The following is a 24,686-nucleotide window of genomic DNA, read 5'->3' as shown; positions in this document are numbered from 1 at the left end:
TCGATTGATGCGTATGCTTTTATAATAGACTCTGTCCGTTGATTCAGTTTTAAATTTTCTTATAGAGCAACAAGACGTCTAAAGAAAGTCGGAAGTTACATCAACTGAAACGTTGAGAGAATAACATCCAAGGTGATAAAAGTAGTCCAAATATATTTGTCTTATTTGCATGAAGAATTCGTACACCATTTGAAAAAGAAAAGCTAAATAATATTCATTAAATGGACAGAACAATGAATCTTTGAACATTGCAATACTTAACCTTTTTATCTTTTGTTTGACACTTTTGTTTCGGTTCTACTTATTTGGTTGAGTTTGAAAGCTTGGTCCTTTTTTAGTGAATTATTCAAAGGAACCATTGTATGCGTTTACAGCAGAATTCCTCTATTATTCTCCCCTTGAATAATTCCTTTTTTTCTAACCATGATAAGCAGGGATAATAGATTTGTACCTATTTACTATGCCTCCCCACGGGACAGAGTTAGACACCAGGGTCGTTTTTTAACGTGGAGAAAAGGTACAAAAATAAAAAATTGTCTCAGTCGTGAAGGACTGATCCTCCACCGAAAGAGAACAAGAAATGGAAGTGCAGCATCCGAAGAACAGATACTACACTTTGATCTTGAACAAAAAAAAATTTGATTTGTAGTCCACTGGGTAAAACTTCTTATATTAGTCTAACAACATTGGCTGTGATTCTAGAAAGAATATTACTCAGAATTGAAGGGATTAAGTGTTCTTAGAGTCCTGTAATTAAAAAAAAAGATATTCCATCAATTATATATTGCAGCTATATGGAATAGATATTCCAATATTAATTTTATCCCATTAACAAATATCTCTACTGCTAATATATAAAATTACTAGTTTGCAGTCCGGCGTTGCCAGGTCGTAACACACAAACATAGCATTTTAATTTATACAGATTGTTTATGAATTATTAATGAATCAATCCGCTATTGATTATATATTATGAGGAATAATTTGCCTGGTGGACTAATTTGCAAAAAAATTTGAAAACAATGATAATGTCGTTCATCAAATTCTGTCTGTGTTTGTTTGCAATATCACAGCTGATATTTGGGCTTGACAATAAATGCCCTGGAAAAGTCCCTTCTGATTGATGTTTAGTTTTAAAATATGCAAACGAAGAAATGATTTGCGGGGATTTTAAATGATATCTTTTCGTTTATTGTAAATTGAACTCCTTTAATAAGAAAACATTAAATTAGATTAAATGACGTACACTCAGGCTTGAATATATCCATTATATAATAGTTGATATTTGTCAGATTTTCTGAGTTGGTCATTGATAGCAAGTTATCTTAATATTTGGTTCTAACTAGCCAATTTTTCTGATTTTTTTTTTTTTTTTTTTTTTTTTTTTTTTCCCTCTCCTTGAGTATTTTTAATTTATTTCTTTTGAATAATACTTATTCCTGATCAGAAATTTTTGATATGGAGCCATTTTTCACTAATTACCTTCACTACATAAGCTGCTTACATTATTAAGAAAAAATATATACATTTTTCTATCTTTATAGCAGCCTTTGGAATTCATGATTATTCCCTTATTTTTATGGTGTTCCTGATTCAATACATATTGCATATACAGTCATCCGTTCAAGATGAATTTTTATTTACATTCATCAGAGACTTTTCCATGATTCTGAAAAGTTCAAGATTTGCGAGAAAAAAAAAATGGATAATATTAAACTCTGGTATGCTAGAAACAAAATTGCAGTCGTTGCATTCTGTACGGAGATTTCCTAGTGTTTATGTAACATAGCGCGTGGAAAGTATCAGCAGCAGTAAAGATGTGCCAGCATGCAAAGAGATCAGCAGTAGCAGAGAATCACACATATGCAAATTAGGGAGTGTGCGTGAGAAGAGGAGGAAAAAGATGCAACACGTGCTCGCAGCAGAAAGTCATCAAAGGAAATAGACGTGTAAAGTAAATGCGAGAAATGGCTGGCTGCGGCCGTCGTGCTGTGGGAAGGAGGAGAAACGTGTGCCATGCTAAAATGGACATGTGACAGCGAGAGACTTTAAGTGGTGCCAGAAAAAATGGTAATAAAAACTTTTGCCTCCGTTTGTAACGGCAACGTTACATTTTATAAACCTTCATTTCAAATCTCTAGCGACATAGCAGTTGGCTCTATAATAATAAATAAAACTTTGCATGAATTGAAATGTATTTAAGTGTATTTTATGACTGGATTATTTTAATTTTTTTTTTTTATTTATTTATTTTTTTTTTATATATTTTATTTATTTATTTTTATTTATTTATTTATTTTTATTTATTTATTTATTTTTATTTATTTATTTATTTTTATTTATTTATTTATTTTTATTTATTTATTTATTTTTATTTATTTATTTTTATTTATTTATTTATTTATTTATTTTTTTATTTTTTTTTTTTTTTTAGCAAATTATCTAAACTTCCAATTATCAACATTTTCAGAAATATGGATAAATTGAAATAGTAAAGGAAATCAATTTACAAGGACAATTTTGGGATTTCTTATGATTTTTGATCTCATTAGTATATTATTATATATTAGCAATAGCTGACAAATCTTTATGAAGATGAAATGCAGAAAATTCTGTGAAGCTTAATTATCATATTTTCAAAAACTTACTAAAAATATGTATTCATATTTTTGGTTCCATTATGTGGAAAAAAAATAATAGTGCTCAATTATTTAATAAGAGCATAATATTTATAATATAACGGGAATTCATGTTTCAAGCTTGTTTCAAGCTAGGTTAGACCTAGGCAAAAAATTGCATTTTTTGTTAAGTTTATAATTAAAACCACCCTAACATTTAACATTGTCGTCATTTTTTGAGGTTATTTATTAGTAAAGTTACACAATTTTTAAGATACTTTTTCTTTTTATTTTCTAGAAAAATCTTTTAAAAAAAAAAAAAAACACTTTGGAAAATATAATTTTAAAAATTAAGGGTCTCTTCCTGAATTGATTTCAAATGGGTTGTCATTTGCATTCTGGAAGATTTTATTGATCCTTTAAACTGTTTAATTAATTATTTATCATTTCTTGTAAATATTTGAAGTGAGTTTCTATAGAAAAAAATTCAAAGGAACTGGAAATATAATTAAGAATGGTTCTGACCTAATTTAAATGACCGATTTTAGGATTTTTTTTTTTCTTTTTTTTTTTTTTTTCAGTTAAGGAAGATCTGAGGAGAATAAGTGTGCTATTTTCCCTTTGAAAAACTTTTCCTTTGTGTGTATATACTAGAATATCCATCTCTGAATGGGTTAGTCCTCTGAACAGCACAGTTTTGTACTATTTATGTCCCTTACAAATATTGAAATATACATCTCTTCTAAACCCTATGTCTAGAATCCTTATTCCAAGCTGTTCAAAATCCAGTACATGATTTTTATTCTTGAAAATGTAAAATTTAAGCTTTTCGTGTTTTCAGAAGAAATTGAAATCAAAGGAATCTTGATTGGTGTCAAATGACTATGGATTTAGATTTTATGCAAATCTGGAATATTTTAAATTTCACACTTTACCCCCTCCCTTCTCTAAGGAAACTGAAATCTATTAATTGATGTCTAATATCTATTCAAATTTCACAAATCTTTAGGTATATTAATTTTCGCTAAGAACTAAATATAGCCCACATAATCCACTCTTATGCCTAGCAACTATTTCAAAATTCATAATTATCAGTGAATTAGTTTAAATTAATTTAAAAAATACATAGAAATAGAAACATATCTAACTTGTCAGTCTATAAATATTTACGTGTGTATTCACTGCACATGCTCTGATCATTAGCTTGTTGTGCCGGTAAAAAATTCAATTGGGTGGTCTTAGTCAGTACTGCAACAGAAGAATTCTTCCAAACAAATTCATAACTCCACTAACACAAAAAAAATAGCTAACAATTTTTTTTTAAGTTTACAATATTCGTTTTCCTTTGAACTGTTTACTGAACGACAGATTTGCAAAATAAGAAATTTCATCCTGAACAGATCAAAACCCGAGTCACAATTTTTTAGCTAAAAACCCTGAGAGTTCATCTTGTTTGGAGAGGCACACAAGTCCAACTGATTTGCTTTCAGTCTCAGCTTATTTTGCATTTCCAGATCTTTTCTGATAGCATTTGAAACTTGTATGAAATTAAAATCTTTTAGATAAGGAATTATTTTTATTTTAACTAGCGATCTTATTATTTATATTCACTCTTCAATCGTAACTTTGATCCATTCTTTAAGTGTCTATTGAAATTAGGAGAAAAGGATTTTGTCCAAGGCTTTAAACTGTGCCATGAATACAATGATGAAAACATTGTGTATGCAAGAAGCAATAATTCAAACTATAAATTCTTTAATGAAAGATTGGACCAAGTGTAGATTCAGCACCCCAATTGTGTTGAAAAGGATAGGTTTAGCATGAGATATTATCTGAGATTACTCAAACCACATATCTTTTAAACATTCTCTTTTTCCGACCTTGAAGATGTGGTGTAATTGGAGGAAAAAGTGGCTGGTTAATTTTAATGCAATCAAAACCAAGCTTTTCTATGCTCTGATCTCCATTTGGCTCCAATTGAAATAAATGGTTCTTGTCTTGAAGAATTTCCTTTACTCTCCACCTATTGCTTAAAATTAAATGAAAATTTCATGAGAAAAGTTTCTTTTCTAGAACTACCACCTGTGGAACGCAATACTATGGAACTGCTTTCTAGCTGACTATAATATGGTCATTTTAAAGTCCAACATGAACAAGTATTTGTTGAGCCATTTTAAAGAATCAATTTTTTTAAAAAAATGAAAAAAAAAAAGCACTTATTTTTAAATTGATTTTGTCTTAGATCAATTTTTTTCTTTAAAAATTGTTTTCATCAATTTTTATTACTGATATATATATATATATATATATATATAATAACATAAAAAAAATCTGTTCAATCATAAAAACTACATATTGGTCTGTGTTGTTAAAAACATCTTTTTAATTGATTCCTTCAATTTTTAATATTTACTTCTGATTAATTCTTTTTTAATCATAAATAAATTTTAAAAAAGTAGAGAAGTATATTCCCCTTAATGCATATCTACTCTTACTGTCACCTAAATCACCAGGTAATAAATTTGATAATTATTTTTTCATATACACCAGTTGTAAATCATATTTAAAATTTTTTAATTGGCTAAGATTTAATTTTCATTTGGAACATTGCAGGCACAACGCACATAAAATATACCTTTTTTTTTAATTTATTTTGTAACATTTTTTGTTTAAACAGTAAGATAAAACTATATTGAAATTTTTTATCTAGTAGAATGGCATTTAAAAACAATTGTTTCCTATTAAAAAAAGAAAAAGCATCCTATTATTAAAAATAAAAAAAATTACTAAGGTGATGAGAAACTTCAGTTTGCTCTACCAATGTTTAAAAAAAAAAAAAAAAAAAAAAAAGTAACTAAAATAATTTGGATTTAAAGTTTAGATTTATTATTCTTACTCCCTGTCAATACTTGGAAGAGTCATCAGACTCGGTAATTCCCTCTCTGTGGTTGTTGGAATCCGCAGGTATGTCTTAAAAAAAGAATTTACCTTTACAACAATTGTACTTTTAACATTTAAAATGCAATTAAGATCAAGGATCCATCTTGAGCCCAACTATTTTCCCCACATCATATTCTAACATCATTTGTCGACATTTCTGCAGATAACACTACCCTCTACGGCCACAAATTCAAAGGCCAGCAATGACAAAGATCTTTCTGATTTTCTCTTTTAATCTTGAGTGTATGGCACAATGGGGTAAAATATGACTACTTTTGATGCTTCCCAAACCAAACTTGTTTCTTTCATCAATAGTCTGGTCCCCACTTGATTCCAATTGAAATGAACAGCTCTTGTTTTAAGGAAGCACACTACTTTGACGAGCTTCTGAGTCTATCACTTGTGATCTGAAATAAGACGTACATCAGATCCATTGGTAAGGTTGCTGGATCTTTTCACAGCTCTAGAAGATCTCACCCTCTCCCGATGCAATCCTCTGTGGTGTCGTATTTCTGATATTTTCTTATTAAATAGATACATTTTTATTTTTAGTTTATATCTATATATAAATGACAAACTTTAAAGAATAAAAAAAAAATAGAATAATTAACCTTTTTTCTGATTGGTCTAAAATTTTTGGTTATTTGAAGCCGCCATAAAAAAGAAATAAAAGAACTGCCATCTGTTAGCATAGCTAGAAAAGCAATCGTTCGTTTTGGAAATTAGAAGAGCATTTTCGCCCCCCTCCCTCTCCCTGGCAGCTATACTCTGGTAAGTTGGCCTGTTATATCCTACATTTCCCCCCCCCCAAGTTGGATCCAATTTTTGCGGTGCATTAGTTTATTAACGATGAAGATACAGAACAGTAAAGAATGGATTTCTACATAACACCGTTGTTCCAGCGGGTTCGTATTCTGCATAAGTGCCAAAGCATGTTAAGGTCCTTTCCTGATCCTGGTGAACTTGAAGAAAGAATCTGATCAACTTTAATCATCCTTCTAGTATAAGGGAGTACCTGAACAGATAAAAACCAAGTGTATTAAGTTTTGTAGGCCTATCTAATCTCTTGAAAGTATTCACAAAAACCTACACCTCTACAAGAGCCAAATAAGTCATACAATGGAATATTGTTGCCACATCTGGAGAGGAATTGTTAAGAGTAACTTTTTTTGCCTTGACAATGTAAAAGGAAAAAAAAAAGTCTTTGAAATCTAGTGGGCAAGGACTTATCTCCTTACTTCATTATTCTCAGAAGAAACATTGCAAGTCTATCTCTGCTTTAATTTTATTTTCATGGCAAGTGCTTGACTAAGCTTCAATTTAGTGTGTCCACTCCCCATAAAAATTCACAAACACTCATCTAGCTGCAACAACTGTCAGCAATTTTCTTCATTCTCTCTCTGCTCCTAAAACTAAAATATTTGATGGACAAAGTTTCTTTTCTAGAACTGTCCATCTAGAGGACACAATACTACAGGGCTGCTTCCCAGCTGACTATTAGTCGTTTTCATGTCTAGTGTAAATAGTTCTTGTTAAGCTATCCTCTTAAATATTCAAACTCTACCCAAGTTCCATTTTTGAATCGTTAGTGTTGTATCACCGTTATTAACACTCATCCTCGAGTGACCTTTGAGCCTTGATAAGTGTTGACTATCCTAGTAAAAAAATATCAAATAAATTTACTGACAAGGATACCTGACATTGCCCAGAATCCTGAAAAAAAAAAAAAAGTGAATGGTTTAATATACTTCTTTCAGTATGAATTCAGTAAAAACAAATTTATTTTTTTAAATCTTCCTAAAAGAAAAAAATATAAAATATTATTACCTCCCTTTTTTTTAACTGGAATTCTTTTCATTTATGGTCATATTACACTTTCTTTTTGTGCTTTTGTGTTAATTTATAGTATTTGGGGGGAGGGATCATAAATTCTATGTCAGTAATGTATATTATTTAAGACTATTTGCTGCTGAGATTGGTGAAATTCAGTAATAAGTTACAACAATGAAAAGAGACTATGCAAACTGAAAATAGTTACTAAGACGGAAAACAAATCTCTATATCTATAAAAGTGAACGTGTCTGGCTGTGTACATTTTCCTTTGCAATAACTCTGTCAATTTTCAGTCTACAGACTCGAAATTTGATATACAGGGTACTGAGGTTTGGGAAAATTTGTGATTGGGTTTTCGGACAGAAATTTGGCTATTAAGGGATCACAGTTCAGCGATTTGACCTTTGAGAACTCTACCAAACTCCTCCGACAATTTGAAGTCTAAACACTTGAAATTTTAGATATAGGCACCTTGGACATGGAGCTAACTTAATAACTCAATTTGAGCCCAAAACAATAAATTTTAAGGGGTCATAATAGTGGTCAAAGTTAAAAAATTTACTTTTTTTTTTGCTCAACATACACCTCCAAACACCCGGGCAACGCCGGGCACCCATGCTAGTTATTTATATATTAATACTGTAGTACCTTTAACGTACATATGTATGTGTGTCACAGATTCCAGATTATAAATTATTTGATTGGGAAATCCTATTTATTAAAAAGGATAGCAGGTGGTAACGTAATACAAACATTAAATTAATATATAAATATAACTTAATTTCATAGTATGTTATCTCTTTCTATTCGCCTTTTTAATAAGTAGGATCTCCCGATCACTGGAGACTCAATGTAAAAAAAAACAAAAAACAATGAATAAATAAAATGTTTTGGGGCTGTATGTGAAACTAAAATATATCTTCTTGGTTTTCTGACTAAGATTCAAGTGTAGCATCTGTTCTGCTTAAAGATGGTATAATGTGGGGTTTTCGTTTATGCCAGGCGTCCATATAATGGAAATATGTCACAGACTCCTATAAGAATTTTGATGATAAACTGTAATAATCAGATCTACATCAATGATCTCTCAAAACACATACTTAAATCATTCGTTGACATCTATGCTGGTGACACAACCATCTATGGCAACACATCAAAGGCCGTAAATGACAAGGTTATCTCTGATTCTCTCTCCTGATCTTGGGCGCGTGGTACAGTGGGGGAAGAGGTGGCTGGTTAGCTTTTAATGCATCCAAAACCAAGCTCCTATCTTTACATCATCAACGCTCTGATCTCCATCTGGCATCAATTGAAATGGATGGCTCTCGTCTTGGGGAGGCTCCATGTTTTGACAAGCTTCTGGGATTGACCTTTACTCCTGATCTGAAATGGAACATGTACATCAAGTCCATTGCCAAGGTCACTGGAAAAATGATAGGATCCTTCTACCGCTCCAGAAGATATCTCACTGTCAATAATTTTCCTCACTCTTTATCTGTGCCAAAACCAAAACGTAGATTCCATGAACAAAGCTTCTTTCTTAGAATTGCGCGACTGTGGAACTCTCTTCCGTTTGCCTGTTTCCCACCTGACTACAACTTGGATGTCTTCAAGTCCAACATAAACAAATTCCTGATAAACCGCCCCCTTAAGTAAGATACTTTAGAATGCCCAGCAGCAATATATTGCTTATGAAAGATGCCGCTGTGGAATTTCCACAGGTCCCGCTAGTTAATATAAATTAAAACAAAAACTGATTAAATAAAATGAAAGCAAACAAAATTCTGGGCTATGTGTGTAGAAACAGTTATTAGGTTGATGCAAAAATAATGTTTTTGACGATCAACTTCATGTCAAAAATGACCTTATTTTTGCAACAACCTAAAGTTGTCTAAATATATTTTTTTACCACCTTGTAACTTTTCTAATTTTAAAAATTAAAATCATGGAAATTATGCATTTTTGGTCTTGTTTTGATTATATGGCATATGCAAATTAATTTATAATTAGTTTGCCTTTTCATACAATTAAATATACATTGTACAAATATTTATAAAGATAAGTTTTTTTTTTTTTTTTTTTTTTTTTTTTTACATGAATGGTTGAAATGTATGAAAGCAAATTAAATAAAAAATATGCTAATTATGAATATAAACAAAAAGGTACACTTTTCATTACATCTATTTTTAATTGAAAAGTATTAGTTGTATTTTTGAAAAATAGTTTGCTAATAGAAAAGATTACTTGCTCTGAGACATCTCTTTTACATTTCTGCTTTTTAACAATTTTGCAAGAGGGGGGTTATCTGAACCTTTTTATTTTTCCACATATCAAAAATTCTAATAAAAAAATATTACATTTCAGAATTACCAAAACCTGACCTCGGAGATTTGGCTGACTTGAAAGCTTATAATATTCAGCTACGTCGTCAAAAATCACCCAACGTACTTGGCTTTACTTACGTGGAGTTGTGTAACCTTGACAACATTAAAGTGGAACTTATGCCCGAGAAAAAGGGTTTAATTTTGAAACATGTAGAATATGAAGTCACTAGTCAGGTAAATATTGACAAAACTTTTAATTTTTCACAACTTGTATATTAATAGACAAAAAAGGCTTACTACATATTGATAAAAACTTGTTATTAATAAATAAATGTTATATACTGAACTAACTTCATCTACCTGGCATTGCCCAGTTGTGCTTTTACTTGGAATTTATTTTATTTTTAAACCATGCAATTTTTTTTTTTTTTCCCCCATGTTAAAGTATTAACTTAGAAAGTATGTAGAAATAGATTTCAAACTGGGTAACCTATTTACAATACACAAAGTAATATATAAAGAAAAGCTAAATTTTCAACATTAGACCTAAATAGCATTGTATGTGACAAACCAATATTTGATTCTGCCTAGCCAATTTGTATTTCTTTTACCATGTTCTTTGCAAGAAAATGTTCCGCTTTGGTTCTTTTAAAAAATGTAACATTACATGGCGTTACTCTTCAGTAATTCATAAAAATAAAACTGGAAATAAATAGATAAAAATCCAGGTTGGCATTTTGTCTTTTTTAACAAAAGCATTTATTATCATTATTCTCCGATCTCGACGCAACTTAAAAAGTCCCTTGCTGCCACATGTCCATCTAACCTGGTTGTGTTTCTCTCTTTTCCGACCATACGCTGGCCACAACCAGTCCATTCTTGCTTTCATTTTAGAAGTCTCTCCTTTGTCTTTTTTTTTTTTTTCTTTTCAACCACGTGGTGTCCTTTTTTTTCTTTAGACACAAGCCTGAGCACGCTTGTCAATTTGTATACACATTCAAACACTGCTCCTGCTGCTCATACAATTGCTTGCCATTCATCCTTTACTGCTGCTTCTATTTTCATATGCATTCATATGTGCTCTGTTAGATACCTTCCCTTCCCAAAAAGTACTCTTTACAAGAATTTAATTAAATCTGCTTGAGGTAATAAAAGTAAACAAGAAAAGTAAAAAGTTCACATAAAACATTTTCATATTCGCAAAATGTCTAGAAAGATTTTTTTAGAATAGTTTTCTGTTTATGGCCTAAATAGTGCAGATTGTTATTGTATTAATTGCCACCAGATTTTTACATGGCTCTGTCTGATTTCAGATAAACAATTTAAAGTAATTATTAGTTCATATTTTTTTTTTTTTTTTTTTTTTTTTTTTGTTTAAGTTAGACTGATTTTACTTATAACACTAAGTTTAAATGTTCTCTTTAATGATGCTGGTTTCGTTTGTATACTTTTTTTAAAAAATTGTTCATATCGCCAATTAAATGTAAAGGGCTACTGAGTCTGTGCTTATCCATATTTTAAATATCTGCATGTTGGTCAAAGGAGGAAATTCTAAAGGCAAAGCAGTCAAAAAAAGGATCTATTTTTTCTTATAAACAAAAATAATTATTTGCACCAAACAATTCCACATAATTTGTACAAAAAAGGATTAGTTAATATTGACAGTTCCCTCGGATTTAAGAAAGAACAGACTATTCTCTGGTTTTCAATTGAAATCAATTCTTCATTTAGTCTTCGTGTTTGGAAGAGGAAGGGGGGGGCAACAGGCCAGAGTGACTTCAAGTTTTTTTTTAAAAGAATATAACCTGGGGTTTCATCAGCTAGAACCGAAAACAAAAGCCTTTACCTCCTTAGCGGTATTCATCTGAGCTAATGACGCATATGTATCCAAATTTAACAAGTTAACGCAATTAAATGTATATTTGCACATGAAAAGATTATAACCACATTATAAAAATTTTAGTAGGAATCTGCATCATGACATGAAAACTATAAATTTATGAAATTTTCTATCAATGTATTCTGATCTCTGACTTTGAACACTGATCCTTATAATATATTTTATGCTGGATGGCGGTAAAGTTAAACAGGGCAGAAAGTAAAATTATCTTTCATGTAAGAACTACTTGATAACGATAAGTTTTCAGAGTTGGGCAAGGGTGAAGGTTAAAATCGGTACACAATAGTTAGATCACATGAAAAACTACAAGAAAATCTATGACATTTTCTGAAGAGATGTCTTTGATCTTCAAGATCATTTTAGATATATTAATTAAAGCAAAAAAAAAAATGATTATGGACAATTTTTTTTATTTGATACAAGCTACTTTAAAGGTGATCTAATTTGAAGACATCAAATGCATTTTCTAAATAAATATTTAGAAAAATAATTTTTTTAATTTAAAAAAAAAAAAATTATGGAGGAAAAATGTACTTTATTCCTATGACAGATATAATTTTATTTCCTTATTTTATAATTGATTAATAATTTGTAAATAATAAAAATTAAGATTTTCTGCAAATGTTTAAATTTGCCCGGGCATAAAATATGCTTAAATATAATATTTGAAACGCAGAATTTCTCTCATAGCTGAAAAAAAAAAAATGATTAAGTTTTAAATGTCACATTAGATTGGGCAACACTTATGTCAGCCACCTATTATGATCGAGGTTTTTTGTTTTTTTTATCTGTGCTGAATATTTTAAAAATGAAAAACCTTTGTTTAAAATATTTACTGATTTTACAATATCTTTTTTGTGTGTATTTGTTTTTTGACATTTTAAAGTAGAATTTTTAAAGTGGGTAGCTGTTGAGATTCATATTTAAGATTTTCTTCAAAAAGTAGTTAAATATTGTGTATAGGCAACAATAATTTAAAGATTGACATGAACGTTTTGGAGTTTAAATCAATTTAGTATTACATAATAAGGAAAAAATATTTGCTCACTTTTGCATCATGAGCGATAAAAAATGGAAACTAATTTTTTTTTTTTTTTTTTTTTTTTTTAGTACATTATAAAAATAATTAAATTAAAATTGTTATAAATGTTTTATTTTATTTTTTTTTTTAAAGAACTGTTGACGTAACAATGATTGTTTTGTAACATTTTTATAAATATTTTAATTAAAATTAAAGTCCATAAAAGTGTTTACTTTTAGGTAACATACACCTCATTCCACTTTTTAACCAAGTTATTAGTCCATATTTAGCTTAGTTTTTAGTCCATATTTCAAACTGAGAGAGAGCCTAGTGCAAGCACCAGGAATTATGCTGCATTTAAAAATACACCCTGGCCCTCCAAAAAAGATTTTCCCTTTTTTTTTTTTTTTTTTTTTTTTTTTTTTAGAGCAATTAAGTCAATTTATCACTAACCCTAAGTCAGACTGGCAAATAAAACTACACATGATAGCTTTATTTTTAATATCACACAGTAGGTTAGTAGTAACAAGTAGGCATATTTATTTGTTTTTATTTATTATTTTTTTTTTTACTTTAAACAGTTTAATATTTTATACTAACCTTGGGTCAGATACATTAACATAGTTAAGATTGAAAACCAACAGAATTGGTTACATGTCCTTAACATGCTGTTTGATCTAAGAGGGGTAATCATTTTATGTTAAATTTATATGCAAAGTTGATTTATTTTTACCAGCAAATTTTTCAGGCTGTTTAAATACTTCTTTCTAGATAAATGAACATAGGGTGCAGAGCCCTAATATTATCTTATTTTCTTTCACGTTAAAGATATAATTGCAAATTGATGAAAAAAAAAAACAAAAGAAAAAGCACAATAAAACTAGTACCAATAATTTCAGGAGTGCAGTATTTACAAAGTACCAGAAAAACGTAAAAAAAATGAAAACATTTCTGATAATCATTGATTATTATGTAAATAAATATGAAAGGTTTTTAAGTTTTTAAAAAATTATTTTTTCAGTGGTAGGCTTTTTTTTTTCTTTTTTTATTTTTTGCTAAGATTCTACTGAAAAAACAAATTAAGAATTTAGTGATGAATCTGTTTCAAACATGAATTTAACATAAAATTAGCTGTTTAGTGGAAAAAAAAAAAAATATATATATATATATATATATATATATATATATATATATATATAGGGGGGTGGGAGATACATTCTGAGCATTATTATTTATTTTTGTGGTGGTGGTGGTGGGTTTACTTTTTTTTTTTTTTTTTTTTTTAAGCGATTGCACATGTTTTTACAATCTTGTCAGTCAGACTTGGAATAAATTAAAAACTTAATGAGCATTCCTAAAAAGTTAGAAGGGCCTGAAAGTTATGTTAAATTTATATACAAGATTTATGACCTACTTTAAATTCTAAAGTAATCTTTTCTTTCCGACAAATTTTTTAATGTGTTCACATTAAAAAAGTCATTATTCCTATCTACGATGCCTCCCCACGGGACAGTTAGACACCAGGGTCGTTTTTTAATGTGGAGAAAAGGAACAAAAATAAAAATTGTCTCAGTCGTGAAGGATTTCTCCTCCACCGACAGACAACAAGAAATTAAAGTATAGCATCTGAAGAACAGATACTACACTTTGATCTTGACCCAAAGGCCAAGGTTAGTTGTAGCTTTTTTTTTTTTTTTTTTTTTTTTAGCAAGCAGTAGAAAAAATCGGTCTAATAACCGACCAAATCTTTATAATTAGGATAAAAATATGAACCCTCTTTGATAGAGAGCAGGCAAATGTTAAGAATAGTTTTCTAAATAATAACGTTATTTAGAAACTACTTAACATTGGATGGGCTTTGTTAACTATGCTGTCTCTAAACCATCTTATGTTTACATACCAGTTGTAGACTATTTTTCAATTGTGTATAAAAAAAATTAAAATAACATTAACAGCAAACTAATGCAAATCTGCTGTTTTAAAAGAATAAATCTTTAGCTATTTCACAATTTTAATCAATTACAAAGAAAACATTTGGTAAAAATATTTAAAAGGATTTACTTATGTAATGTATTCCTCCATCCAAAGTGTTTTTGTTTGTTTGTTTTTTTTTTTTTTCCAAAATGTATGTAGACATTACACAGGGTTTTTATAGTAAGCAAGAATTTTTTTAATGTCATTTATTTGTTTACTTTGCCTATGACACCTCTGGATGAAAAGCATTACCTAAATATTTGTTGTACAAACCTGTTTGTACAATAAATTTCAACTTCATTTCATATCGCGATGCTCTTTCAAATATTAAGCATTTTTGTCTGGATAGTTTTGTTTTTTTTTCTTTAAGTAATAGTAATATTTATATATTCACTTAAGATTTTAAAATTTTATCTTAAAATTCTGATATATATATATATATATATATATATAATTATTTAATACCTACAGACACTGGTGTTTCATCCTGTCGGGAATCATCAGTGCAGGGTGTCACGATTAACACCGGTCAATAGATTCAAACCCGGCAACAGAAGCCATCTCTGGCTTCATTAGCAAGGACATAATCCATTTGGCCACCGTTAGCCGTGAGAAATACTGTTGAAATTTAAGCATTTATTTTTTTAAAATGCTTTTTAACGTCTGTCGGAGTGATCTAGTCATATAATGATCTGTGCGCACACATATATATATATATGCTCAGTAACAAGTAGATCCATGTATTTATTCAAGTATAAATTTTTATTTACACAAACATTTTAGCTACACATTTTCAGATATGTTTCAGCTCCAGTTGAAAATTAGATGAACCTCATTAGGCCAAGATTTTAGTATGGAGAGATAAATGAAAAAAAACTTTAGAAAGTTTACAAGAAATAGTATCACATGACCTAGCTTTATTTTAATTATGTAGCATAAAATTGTTTAAAAAAATGTCCTTACTGTTTCAACTATTGTTTTTAATTCATTTGTAATATGCAAAATGAGTTAAACTAAAAAAAATTTAAATGCGTTTTCTTTTCTTTTTTTTTTTTTTTTTTCTGAGTAGAATGGGGACGGTAAGTTATTAGGGTTATGACAACAGAATATTCTTATGATTTTGACTCTTGAGTATATATTCGACCGAGAACCACATCACTCTATATAAAAGCATATAAGATATCAACGGATACACATGAGTCAAAACAATGAAAAGAATATTCCGTTGTCATAGCCCTAGTTATCATCTACGATTTGAGGATCTAATCAAATTTGTGAGTTGTGTATGTTTCATTTTCATCAACATGGCCTGAAATACAGCTAGTTACACCCACACGCTAGCTTATCAGCCAATTGTTAGATATATATAATGCATGTAGTTTTAAAGGTCAGCAGAAGGATTATTACTGAATACTAATACTTGTGATTGAATAATCTATCTTGATTGATCTAATCTCTCAAGATTGTTAGTTTCAAAAAAACTAAAAAAATATTTGAAAAATCTATTTATTTAACAGTCCTTGAAAATGTTTTTAAAATTCAATAATTTGTTGATATTTCCAAAGATTAAATTTTTTTTATCTTTCTCTCATGGTGGGAAAAATAAACTATCAGAAGTAAAATTTGAAAAGCTAATGTTCTAGGGCAAGAACTTCCTCCCCAAACAAAAATTGCCTTGGCAACCCTGTTGGCATTCCTCAGTAGGGCCACCTTAGGCAATTAGCAAAAAATAACCCCTTCTCAAAGAGTGAGAAGGTAAAGCTTGGTGTGGGCCTCTTAGAACTGCATGGGACTATACTTTGGACAGACAAAACATGGCATCTTCAACAATGCCCTAGATTTTGCCAGCCTACAAGAGTTTGGCATTTTCCTAACGTTTTGGTCATTCAACTTTCTAGCTCTTTTGCATTTTATTGGAATTTCCAACTGAATTAATTTAATTCACTGAAGTGGACACACAACTATGCAGAAGGGTTATTCTAGAGGTTGGGAGTTTGTCATAATTAGTAACCTTCTGAAAATTTTAAAGCACCTGAAGGCCAAAGATTACAAAACCGTGTGAAAGATGATTATTACGTTTTTATTTTCAAACCAAATTATTTTACTCTTATAAATTTATAGTTTTGCTGACTATAAACATTTCCAACCATTGATTGCCATGGCTGATAGCACTCTTCTAGAGGCTTCAATATGCAAACTCCTTGGCTTGACATTCTCTGGCAACATGAAATGAAATAATTACAGATGTTGCCAGATCTACTGGAAAGAAGGTAGGCTCCTTCTACTGGGCTAGAAAATTTCTTGCACATGCCAGTATTGTCTGTCTCTCTGTCCATGTTGGTCTGTCTGTCACGGGTTTGAGCCAGCCTGCCTACTACCACTTTTTTTTTTGTACTCCACACACACCTCCAAACACCTGGGCAACGCTGGGCACCTCCGCTAATATATAATAAATGGAAGATTGATTCTATAATACATTTGCAATCTGTATAAATTCAAATACGTTTAGCCTATTGTACGACTGGGCAACGCTGGATTTCCAACTTATGTAATTCTTGGTTTGTTCAACGTCGATAAAACCATATTTCTCACATTACCAATTTATTTGAAATTTTCAGACAATCCATCTTTAAAGTCGAGGGATGTTTCTGTTATTAAAATAAATAAACATCGCCAATTATAAAAATATTAAATAAGATAATATTTTTCGGACTGCGGACCTGTTTTTGTTGGTAGAACTGAACTTCCGTTTCAATTCATTTCATACACCACAATTTGACGAGGCGAATTAGATTTCATTTTCTGTTTACTCTATAAGTAAAAAAAAAAAAATACCCTATTTTAAAATTTTAAATTCATTTTTTATCTTCCAAATTTTGTAATTTAAAATTTTTTTTCTTTATTATGTCAGGCAAAAAAAAAAGGTTGCTCGCTTGCTTTTGAGTTGAAGCATAAAAGTTGAAGTTTTTTTTTTTTTTTTTTTGTTTAAACAGTTGTTTCGATATAAGAAAATATGAACTTTTTTATTAAAACTATAAATTGTTAGGTGAAAGTATAGGTTTTATCAAATTTACAGATTGGTAACGTGCTAATGCAGAGAGTGATGCACGCTATTTTTTAAAATCGTATTTCCACGTTTAAAGTTTTATGCTTTTTTATTCAATTGTAAGGTTAAAGTACAGATTAGGTACAAAACACCCTTTCCTCCCCATGTTTAGAATGGCTTTTTAAATAACATTATTTCAGCACGGATCACTCTCTGCATGAGTACCGATTAATGTTTTTTTTTTTTTTACAGAAGTTGTTTTTACATAAGAAAATATGAATGTTTTTTCTTTATTAAAAAAATTGGGTACTCATGCACTTATTGATCCATGCTGAAATAACGTTATTATTTAAAGTCATTAACATGGGGAGGGGAGGGTGTTTTGTACCTATTCTGTACTTTAACCTTACAATTGAATAAAGAATATATCATAAAACTTTAATTAAGCTTGGAAATACGATTTAAAAAATAGTGCGGATCACTAAGTGCATTAGCCACAGAAATTGTTAGGTGAAATACAGAAAAGTTTCTACCAAGAAAACCGTTATTTTTTCTTTTTTTTTTTTTTTTTTTCAGCTGTTCTTACCAAGGGGAGGGGATGGTATTTTGTCACGTCTGTGCTTTCAACTAACAATTTATTAAAATAAAAGATAAATTTTCACATTAGGTCCACCTCCACAATTTTTAACATGAGTAGGTTGGGAGTGTTTATTCCGAAAGCCGTTCTTAACATGGGGAGAATGGTGGTATTTATTCCAAAAGACGTTTTTAACAGATGAAAGACAGGTAAAAGGTTAAAACACGTGGTTAGGCATGGGTGTTGTTTATTCCAAAAGCCGTTCTTAATATGGGGAGGTTGAGTGTTTATTCATGGCCGCCAATGAATTATAGTGCATATAGGTCTTTATATCTCGAAAATTACTTGTCTTTGCAAATTTTAAATGAGATTTTTTTATTCAGCATAGTCAAAAATTGTGAAGGTGGACCTAATGTAAAAAAAAAAAAAAAAAATACCCCCCTAAAAAGATATCGTGAAATTTAAATTTAAGTGTGGTAACAAAAATAAAATTAGACAGAAAAATACACCTTTGGGTTTGTACTTGCACAAAGACTTGAAAAAGTTGTCAACAAAAACAGATATATAACAAGTAAATATTTTCAAAGGCAAGATAAGTTACTTTTCCACCTAATTGGATAATTTTTAGTGTTTTTATTGGGTTTGTACTACTGTACATATAGATTCGAAAAAGTTGTCAAAAAAATAAATGTATAACAAATATTATCAAAGGCAAGATATGTTACTTTATTACCAAAATGGATAATTTTAGTTTTTTTTAAATGTAAAATGTTTATTTGGCTCGAAAAACACAGCGTTTACTGCTATATTTGAAAATTACAAATGGTGGCAGACTCTGTGTTAAACATGTTAAGTTTGGGAAAATGAGTTAAAACTAAAAAACTACACAAAATACTGTTAAAAACCACCAAATACATGTCTGCCTATGTCACGGTAACATATATTGAGTGAGTTCCTGACAGTATTTTGTATACTTTTTTAGTTTTAACTCATTTTCCCAAAGTTAACATGTTCAACACAGTCTGCCGCCATTTGTATTTTTCAAATATACTGATAAACACATGTTTTCGAACCGATTAAACATTTTACACTAAATAAAAACACTAAAATCTCTACCAGTTAGGTAGAAAAGTAACTTATCTTGCCTTTGATAACATTTATTTGTTATATTTATTTTTCAACAACTTTTTCGTTTCTGTATTTAGTAATACAAACCTGTTTTATTTACTGTAACATCAAAAAAGTGTTTATCAGTGTTTTTGAAAAATACAAATAGTGGCGGACACTGTTAAGTTTGGGAAAATGATTTAAAACTAAAAAAACTATACAAAATACTGTCAGAAACCCACTGAATATGTCAGTGTCACAATAACATATAATCAGTGGGTGTCTGACACTGTTTTGTATAGTTTTTTAGTTTTTAACTGATTTTCCCAAATTTAACGTATTCAAGAGTCCATTCGTCTTTTTCAAATACATCGATAAACACTGAGATTCTCGAGCCAATTAAACATTTTACATTAAATAAAAACACTAAAAAATTATCCAGTTAGGTAGAAACATAATTTACCTTACCTTTGCTTCCATTTATTTGTTTGTGGACAACTTTTTCGAATCTGTGTATAGTGACCTCCCCCTCACCCAAATATTAATTAAAATCTCGCATTTTTTAATACAATAACAAAAAAAAAAAAAAACAAACTATTTAGCGTTTCAACATTTTAGCAACGTTCGGCTTAATCCACTGAATGTTGGTTGAGCCCAAGTCATGATTGACAGTAACTCCCGAAGATCCAATTCTACAAGAGTACCATTTTTTTTTTTTTTTCATGTTCGCCTAGTTTTTTACTTTATGGAGTGGATTGCTGTACTAAGAATATAAGAAACATGCATTTTCTCTTTTTATTAGAATTTTACATTACACCAAATTAAGCCACAGCAACGCGTGGCAGGGTACAGCTAGTATATATATAAGGGGATTAGAACAAGTCTAAAGAGCGGAGTTTATTTTAATGTATTAGTAAATGCATTAATACGATTAAAAGAAAACAGTGCTCGTTGTAATGTAGATATATAATAAGCTTGATAGGAATAGATATCCTAGAGCTATTTTAATATTGAGTAAGATGATTCATAATTTTGAATTAAAAATCGGTTTCAAAAGGAAGAACAAACTGAGACGGACTATATGTCTTAGACAATAATTTTATCATTTGATTTTATAAAACAAAGTCTCCTCCTCAGCAAAAAGAGTGGGTGGGGTTTAAAGACACCAAAAATAAAACTAGCATTTTTTAAGGCAGATATATCTTTTATTCGTCCGCCTTTAAAGCACATAAGTATCATTGTCCATCCATTCATTGGGATGTTGTTAAATATAATTTATGAATTCAACCATTCAGTAGCCCTTTCCACTTCAGTGCCAATATGACGATTAGGTGAATAAAAGTACATTTTTAAAATTTTTAATAGACGATGTTTCTGACTGAGCTCCAATCTATGGTCTTCCTTCACACCAATCTTCACAAACACTCGTCTCGCGAAAATGAATATCAATAAATTCCCTCACTCTTTTTCGATACCTAAACATTCTTTCCTAGAATGCACTAATATAACATAACGCATATGAATGCATGGGAAAATAGCAGCAGGAGCTGTAAGATGGCTGGGTTGCGAAGATATTAGCAACAGTAGCCGAATAAAGCACCTCTGCAAATTAGAAAGTGTGCACGAGCTTGCGGACAAGAAAAAGAAAATACCGGATGTAGTCAGAGAGAAGCAAACTGTGTTGAAAAAGATGGACATTTAAAGTCTAAGAGGAGAAATCGCTGGCTATGGCCAGTGTATGGCTGGGGAGAAAGAAAAATGTGAGATGGGCATGTAGCGCCGCAGTGACTGCGAGAAACTTTTAAGCTGGTGTTGAGACAACAGGGTTTTGTTAATCTCATGGCAGATGAAATAAATTAATTAAAAAAACAAGAAGCAAGAATTGTTTGGAAAATAATGGTAATAAATGCATTTTGCTAAAACAAAGAAAAAAAGCGGAGTCGGATTTATTTGTTTCGTTGTTCCTTTTCTATGGTGCTGGATGGCGTGAGGGTTGAGGAGAGGTTTGAACTGTAATGAACATAGTTCGAACGTAACGGCCATGTTACACTGATGTGAATTCTCACCATTTGTATGCAAATAAGACGTTTGAGAATGGGAGTCAGTTTTGAGGAAGGCAAGCTGTGCACACATGCTCAGTTCAGGTGACATATTATGTGGAGCTGAATACAACATATTGGTGTGAATTATAGCGTCTGAAACGGGATTGCTATCAATTTTTTAAATCATGCGGGTTTTTTTTGTTTTTTTGTTTTTTTACATAAGGGTCCCCCTCTTATCAAGGCCTGGAGGCCACTTAAGGATAAGAATTACTGAGTGTACGGTAGTCAATGGGATAATATAGTAATCATTAGTAGTGGAAATTTGGTAAATTGAATTATTTAAGGGACAGTTCAAGAATTTGTTTATGTTGGACTTGAAGACAACCAAATTGTAGTCAGATGGGAAACAGGCAAACGGAAGAGTTCCACAGGCATGCAGAATGGACCCTTGAGGGACTCCAGCATTAATACTGTGGGCTTCTGATTTCTGCCCATCAACCACTACTCTTATGAGCCTTTCAGAGAAAAATGATTTTATAATTGAGAAGACCTTTCTAGCTATACCGTAGCTGGAAATCTTGTGAAGTAGGCCTTTATGCCATACCCCATCAAAAGCCTTTGATATGTCAAGAGCGATTTCTCTAGAAAAGAAGCCTTTGTCGAGAGATCCGTTAATCCTATGAGATGTAACCGTAAGCACATCTGCTGTAGATCTAGCAGAACGGAAACTATATTGCATTCTGCTGAGGTGGTTGGCTACTCTCTATTTAACAGATTCCAGCAACTTACTCATGATGCACAGAAGACTTATTGGGCTGTACTGAGAGGGAGAGGACCGATCACCAGAATTCTTAAATACAGGGCATACTGATGAAGTTTTCCAGGATGATGGGAAGCAATTCTCCTTAAGACAACGCTTAAACAGGCAGCTAGTTCCATCAGGGCTAGTTGCTTTACTGAAATCAAGGTCTTGATTAGCTTGGCAACATCACGCATAGATGTTTGTATGTCACATAGTGTTTTGTTAAAGGAGGAAATACGGGGGGGGGGTGACCTTGGTCGTATAGGGTAGAATTAGCTGCAAAGTTCTTGGCAAAGAGTTTGGCTTTGTCTGATGCTTGTAAGAAAAGGATTTCCAAAAAACCAGTAACCTTTTATTTTGAGATTACAATGACACCCAACAAATTTGCAAATCAGAAAAACGTTTTTCTTCCTACTGAACACAGTCCATCAGTTCTAGAAATCCAGCTGCCTGTTTTGCTGGATTATATATAGATATAGATCACTGTATGAAAGAACCACTTGAAATTTAATCGATGGACATAAAAACTGACACCCCATCAGGCCCATTATCTGGTGTGAACATTACTTTTGCAAAATATCAAGTGGTTCACAATTAGTGCGTGGAGCTTTATATCCAAGAAGACTTTATTATTTCAAAGATGCTAGCCATTTTGTAAATTATCTAATCAAGTTTAAATGTTGAAATAATATAAATCATAAGAATAAACAGGATGAATTTAGGACTTTTGTTTTTTAAAAACAAAAACAAAAAAAAAAATCAGCCTTGCTTGCCGCATGCACTCCTTTCACCATTTGTAAGAATATCATCCCCCCCCCATCTCCTATCCTTTCCAAGATTGCCTGTCTCGAAAAGTGCACTTCCTTGCTATTTCAAATGCTACGACATACGAAGCTTAAGTAACTTTTTAGTTTTCTCTAAAATCTTCTGTTGAAAACAGCATTTTTTTTTTTTTTTTTTTTTTTTTTTTTTTTTTTTTTAGCATTCCCATGGCGTTCCAAAAAATTTTTGTTGTCTTTGTGATGAAGAAGAATATTTTGTAAATGTTGCTTCATCTTTGTTAGTTTCATAAAATCATTTGTCAAAACTTTACAAATAACACACTGGGGCTTTTCTTCTCCATTTATGATGGATGTGAATCCATATTCAATATATGAATGATCGGTTTTTTTTTTGGTTTTTTTTAATACTCATGATGGGTTCTGAATTCTATAAATAAAAATGAAAGGTTAAAACTATAAATGGGTTGAAAATCCCCCCCCCCCCATGAGAACCCCAAATTCACTCTAGGTGTGATTTTTGTTGTCTTTGTGAATCTCTGCTTTGAAGTCTGTTGAAATATTTCGAATTTGATCTGCATATTTATTTTATATTCTGTGAAAATACAAGATTTTTTTTTTTTTTTTTTTCTTTAATTCAATTTTCACCCCAAACAAGGCACAGTGCCACTTTGAAGTAGGATGCTACTATCGGGGACGTAAGTTGCAGGGATATTATGAAGGGAGATGCGAAGCAAGATGTCTGTTCACATTACACTTGAATTTCTGCATGTCAATGCAATTGGGAAAGCAGAATCCCGGAAGGGAGTTCCAAAAACTAGCAGTTCTAGGGAAGAAACTATTGGAGTAAAAGGCTTTCTTACACTTAGGGATCTCTACTCTGTAGGGGTGGGATTTAGCTGTTTGTTGGAGGTATTTATGTCGAGGGGGCACAAGTGCTCGAAGTTCGTCAAAGCATTACCATAAAAATACTTCTAGAACAGGCAGAGGGATGCAACATTTCGTTGATGGGACAGAGGGCGAAGCTTAGATGACAGTTCAAAATGTTTCAAGATTTGTTTTCAATCTTTTTATAAATAGTAATACATAATTGAAAGATAAAATTAAAATTTGTATACGTTTTTATTTTATTTATTAAAATTATTTTTTTTCAAGTGTTTTCTGCTATGGTTTTATGTGTAATAAGATAAGGGATTTACTCAGATGGCAATTGTAAAAAGTTTAAGTCGATGTTGTAAAAGATAGGCTGGTCAGTAAAAATTTCCGTTTTGATGAAAATCAACTTTATCTCCGGCAAGATGGTAGGAAGTATTCATTTTTCATGAGTGTGTGGTTTAAGTAGATTTTTGGGGAAAGGACATTGGATCTTCCTCTTTAAAGTGGAAAGATTGAAAGCATCCTGATTTCTTAATAAACAAGCTAGACTGACTATTTGCGGACAAACCAAATTAACTCTGGCCATTAAAATGTAGGTTTTAGACAAACACAGACGCTCAGTGCATCAAGAAACATGTCAAAAAACATGATCAACATCTCATTAGTGAGCTGAGGACAAATTAATACTATTTCCTCATCAGAAACAAATGATGGAATAACCTATCAAGAAAATATATTGAGATATTTCAGCAGCAGACAAGAAACAAATGATGGAATAACCTACCAAGAAAATATATTGAAATATTTCAGCAGCAGACAAGGAACAAATGATGGAATAACCTACCAA

The 24,686-nt window shown here is 30.9% G+C and overlaps 1 protein-coding gene across 1 annotated transcript in view; it reads left to right on the top strand.

Moving 5' to 3' along the window:
* Positions 1-24,686, top strand: part of LOC145285828 (sorting nexin-8-like) — a 108,307-nt gene that overhangs the window by 42,002 nt on the left and 41,619 nt on the right. The window contains exon 4 of the mRNA XM_080134264.1: positions 9,756-9,949. Within this exon, the coding sequence (XP_079990390.1) occupies positions 9,756-9,949 (194 nt within the window). The remainder of the gene's footprint in view (positions 1-9,755; positions 9,950-24,686) is intronic.

This window comes from Euprymna scolopes, chromosome 10, assembly GCF_053919585.1.
Source record: "Euprymna scolopes isolate OS-2025 chromosome 10, ASM5391958v1, whole genome shotgun sequence".
NCBI classification, from domain to species: domain Eukaryota; kingdom Metazoa; phylum Mollusca; class Cephalopoda; order Sepiida; family Sepiolidae; genus Euprymna; species Euprymna scolopes.
Note: the sequence above shows the minus strand (reverse complement) of the source record. Positions and strands in the feature narration are given on the sequence as shown.